Consider the following 4,630-nt stretch of genomic DNA (forward strand, 5'->3'; position numbering starts at 1 on the left):
TCTTCTGGCAAACATGTAAGTATCTTTTGTAGCTTCTGAAGGGCAGTACTAAATGAAAAAAATATGCTATTTAGGCAAAATAAGAAAGATGTACGCATTTTTATTCGGTTTAAATGTTTTCACCCCCTGCTCTTAATGCATTGTTTTTCCTTCTGAAGCATCAGTGAGCATTTGAACATTCTGTAATAGTTGCATGTGAGTCCCTCAGTTGTCCTCAGTGTGAAAAGATGGATCTCCAAATCATACAGTCATTGTTGGAAAGGCTTCAAATACACAAAAAGGCAATGAATGAGGTCATTTTTATAAACTCAACTTGTGGATTTTATGTAAACTTTTTTTTTTATGTGAATTATCTTATTCAGGTCAGTATTAAATAAAAAATAATATGAATTTTGTACGATCCCTCTTATTTTGGTGAAATAATTAACATTTGGCAGTTTCTGCAAGGTGTATGTGAACTTTTGACTTCAGCTGTATTTAATCCAATGCCTCATGCTATTCTGGGAAAAAAAGCACAATTCCGAGTGTTTTGTAGCCATTTTACACTGCAGTTTAATAAACCAAAATGTAATTTGGAGCAAATTTCACATTTTCTTTTGTCAGTTTATTTCTTTTCCAATGCAAATATTTTTAAAGAAAGCACCACAGAGCCTTTAGAAATGCAGCTTCAGTGTATTTGAACAAATCTTAAATGATTCATTTAAATGTGAATCAGTTTAATGGACAAATCAGTGACTAATAAAATAAATTGGTAACACTTTACAATAAGGTGTCATTTGTTAACATTAGTTAATGTATTAACTATCATGAATGAACAATGAACAATCAATTTATTGCACTTTTTATTTAATAAAAATAGAGTAATTCATTGTTTGTTCATGTTAGTTCACAGTGCATTAACTAATGTTAACAAACACAACTTGTCATTTTAATAATGCATTAGTAAATGCTGAAATTAACATTAACTAAGATTAATAAATTATGTAGAAGTATTGTTAATTCTTAGTTCATGTTAACTAATGAACCTTAATTCATATAACCTTCAGAAATAATCATTGAAAAAATCATCACTAATGCACAAACTGACTCTCTCTATTTTTTTTAATAAAATATTTGGTAATGTCCCATCAGTTAACATTAATTAATGCATTAACATTAACACAGTGTTACAGATATTTAAACATTTAGTATTCTTGAAGAATACACTAATGCTTGCTACACCTTTTTTGCAATGAATTTATTATGTTACATTGTATTACAGAGGATTTTTTGCTTACGTAAACATCTAATGGACATTTGAGTGCAGTACTTAACATCAAGCAGATGGACATACATAATTAATACATACCTTACAATGCCACTAAATGAATACATTAACACAATACATGGAGAGTATTTTTTCCTTTACACCACCTGTGTGTATTCAAAGCTAGAATAAATCAGTGTACGATCATTTTAGACATAATATATTTTTGACAAACAGTAAGAGAAAATGAATACTGGTTTATGCTGGTCATTGACCAGCAACATGACCAGCATAAACCAGCTAAGGACCAGCATTAACCAGCTAAAACCAGCATCCCAGCACCAAAACATACCTAACCAGCATATGCTGTTTTTTTTATCTGTACATTTTTGTTATGAAAGTGAACTTCTTTAATATCCTATTGATTTTTGGCATAAAAGAAAAATCAACATTTTAACCCATATAATGTATTTGCCCATGCTACTTAAGACTGGTTTTGAGGTCCAGGGTCACATATGTAAAATTAACATTTTTGCTAATAACATCTAAACAATTTGACCAAACACCACAAGACAGTCTCCTTAAGATTTGATACAAATGTTTAACATTTAAAGCAAATACATAGATTTTCCTCAGGAATCAATGAAGTACATATAGCTTTAAGTACAAACAGTAAAGTATTAGTCTGTTCAGTGAAGATTCAGTCTTGTGAAATCTTACTAATGGCCATGGGGATGTCAGCTAGAGTACTAGAAGTATTCAAGCGGAGCATTCGGCTGGAGGTTGTGAGGCTGCTCTGAGTACGATGAGTTTTTCTTCTTTGAAATATGTTCTGACATAGATATGACAAGAATTTGTTGTGAAGGGAAGCATAAATAAAGGGGTTGTAGCAAGCCGAGCTCATGGCTAACAAATGACACGACACTTGGATCACATTGACGTGATTCTTGTTTAGGATGTCGAAGTTGGGGTCCAGGTCACGAATGAGGTTGACCACCTGCAAGGGGAGCCAAGAGAATGCGAATGACAGAACAGACACCAGGAGGAGGCGGAACGTCTTGCGCCTCTTGCGCCCCCACTTTTCCTGGTTGGAAGGTGTAGCGGCCATGAGCCGAGGCGTAGCTCTGTGTTGCAGGTGGCAGGAGATTGCACAGTAGGCAGTGGCGGTTCTAGACAAATTTGACTAGGGGGGCCAAGGAGGGGCCAGTGTTTATCCAGAGGGGCACATTAAAAAATGACAACAAGTGATATTTAAAGATTATAAACTTTATTTTACTTTAAAATCATACAAACATTTTAGGGATGCTCATATTGACCGTTCACTGTTAATCGACAGTAAGAAGTACTATAAGTTAAACGGTTTAATTATTTTTTACGTTTGCTGCATGGTGAAAGAAAAAAATAATGTTTACTCACGGGCGCGTGTCGACACGTGCAGTGCGGCTGTTTAGACATATTTTGATGAGTAAGCACCTGCTTTACCTTCTCTTAGTTTGTGTAACTCATGTAGTAGCCTATGTGCTGCACGATAGCAATGGCGATGTTGCGTTATCAGAGAGTGAATCCATGAATAAATGAATTCAAATTCTGAATTAATTATAGTCTTAAAAGTGCGCACTCCCCTTACAATCACTGGAAAGCTGTCACTCATACATTACTGTAGTTCATCGCAATCTCTCAAAGTTAATAAAAGGTAATGAAATCACATTTACACAGTACAATTAATCTCTTATTTACATCATGTCTACACTTTCTTTGTTTTAATGAGAGAGTTCTCAGAGGTGTAGAGTTTCAGCAGAACTAAACCGGCACTTGATCATGAACTAACATGAACAGCTGTATATTTTTATTAACTAACGTTAACAAAGATTTTACAAAGCCATTTACAAACTTGATTTAATTATCAGTGTGAAAAACAAAAGTAACACGGTTATGTGCAAGAACAACAAGTCACTCACGAAATGAAATTGTTTTGCTTACTTTCGACTCTTGCAACAGGAGAAATAAATCGTAGCTCCTCTATCCAAGAGTAGTTCTAATTGTTGCTGCAGTGTTTGTGTGCGCCGCTCTAATTTACCCATTTAAGTAGAACGATGCGTCGCATTAGTTCCGCTTTTGGCGCTCGTGTGTAAAACCATAATTAATTTATTTTATTTTATTTGGTCAGTACGGGGGGGCCACAGGGGTGGCCAAGGACATGTCTACAGGGGCACGGGCCTCCCTTGGCCTCCGTGTAGAACCGCCACTGACAGTAGGATATGGAAACTGCTGCTAGAGGAACAAAATAAGAAAGGAGCAGGAAGAAACACGAATATACGAGACGACCGAGCTCCTGCCCGTGCCAGAACTCCTCACAAACCACCATTTCATGACCTGTTGCACTCAGATCCAGGTAGACCGTGTGCAGAGCGGTGGGGGTGGACATTGTTAAAGCACAGAGCCATATGCTGACCACCAACCACGCACAGAAAGAACGGCCTCCGCGACGGCGGATGGGGTATGCGACAACAACGTATCGGTCCACCGCAATGGCGGTTAATGACAGAACTGCTGCGAACACAGTCGCGGTCTGCATCAGGGTGACAAAATGGCACGTAAACTGGCCAAAAACCCAACCGCGCTCATCGAAGGCGTAAAACGCAGTCAGGGGAACACAGAACAGGCACATAACCAGGTCAACCAGGGCCAGGTTTCCGATGAGGAAGTTTGTAGTGCTGTGGAGTTTCTTGTTCAGGCCGATGAGGATGAGGAGGAGGAGGTTTCCAGAACACGCTACCAGGACGAGCACGGCGTACAGAGGGATGAAGAGGGGCTTCAGTTCCATCAGGAGCTGCAGTCCAGTGAATGATGAGGCAGATGCATCGAAAGTCGTGTTTTTCCACGATTCGTTGTAGAGATAGGCCATGTCCGCCATGGTATGAGGACAACAAACTGACACCTGTTAAAAAGTGTAAATAGAAAACATTGTAAATATAAATTTAATATATATCAGGGGTGTTTATTTAAACAAGAAAATGTGACTGGGACATTACATTGCATTTGATTTAAAACATTTTAAAATGTAAAATGTACATAGTCAAAAGTGATCCAAAGTGCAGCAAAGACATTCAAATTCGGAATATTTTTACAGTTTAAAATAACTGTTTTATATTTGTATATATTTTTTTTTTATGTCATTTATTCCTGTGATTTCAAAGCTGAATTTTTACCATCATTACTCCAGTCTTCATTGCCATATGATCCTTCAGAAAGCATTCTAATATTCTGATTTGCTGTTATTATTATTGTTATCAATATTTAAAATGGTTGCGTACATTTTTTTCAGGATTCTTTGGTGACTATAAAGATCAGCATTTATCTGAAATAAAAGGCTTTTGTAATATT

The 4,630-nt window shown here is 36.8% G+C and overlaps 1 protein-coding gene across 1 annotated transcript; it reads right to left on the reverse strand.

Moving 5' to 3' along the window:
- Window positions 1–1,946: 1,946 nt before the first annotated feature.
- Window positions 1,947–4,160, reverse strand: prlh2r (prolactin releasing hormone 2 receptor). The gene is made up of 2 exons (XM_073827630.1): window positions 3,505–4,160; window positions 1,947–2,406 (listed from the first exon to the last, which is right to left on the reverse strand). Exons 1-2 carry the CDS (start codon window positions 4,158–4,160, stop codon window positions 1,947–1,949), a joined length of 1,116 nt encoding a protein of 371 aa, XP_073683731.1.
- Window positions 4,161–4,630: the final 470 nt, after the last annotated feature.

Source organism: Garra rufa, chromosome 21, assembly GCF_049309525.1.
Source record: "Garra rufa chromosome 21, GarRuf1.0, whole genome shotgun sequence".
Classification (NCBI taxonomy): domain Eukaryota; kingdom Metazoa; phylum Chordata; class Actinopteri; order Cypriniformes; family Cyprinidae; genus Garra; species Garra rufa.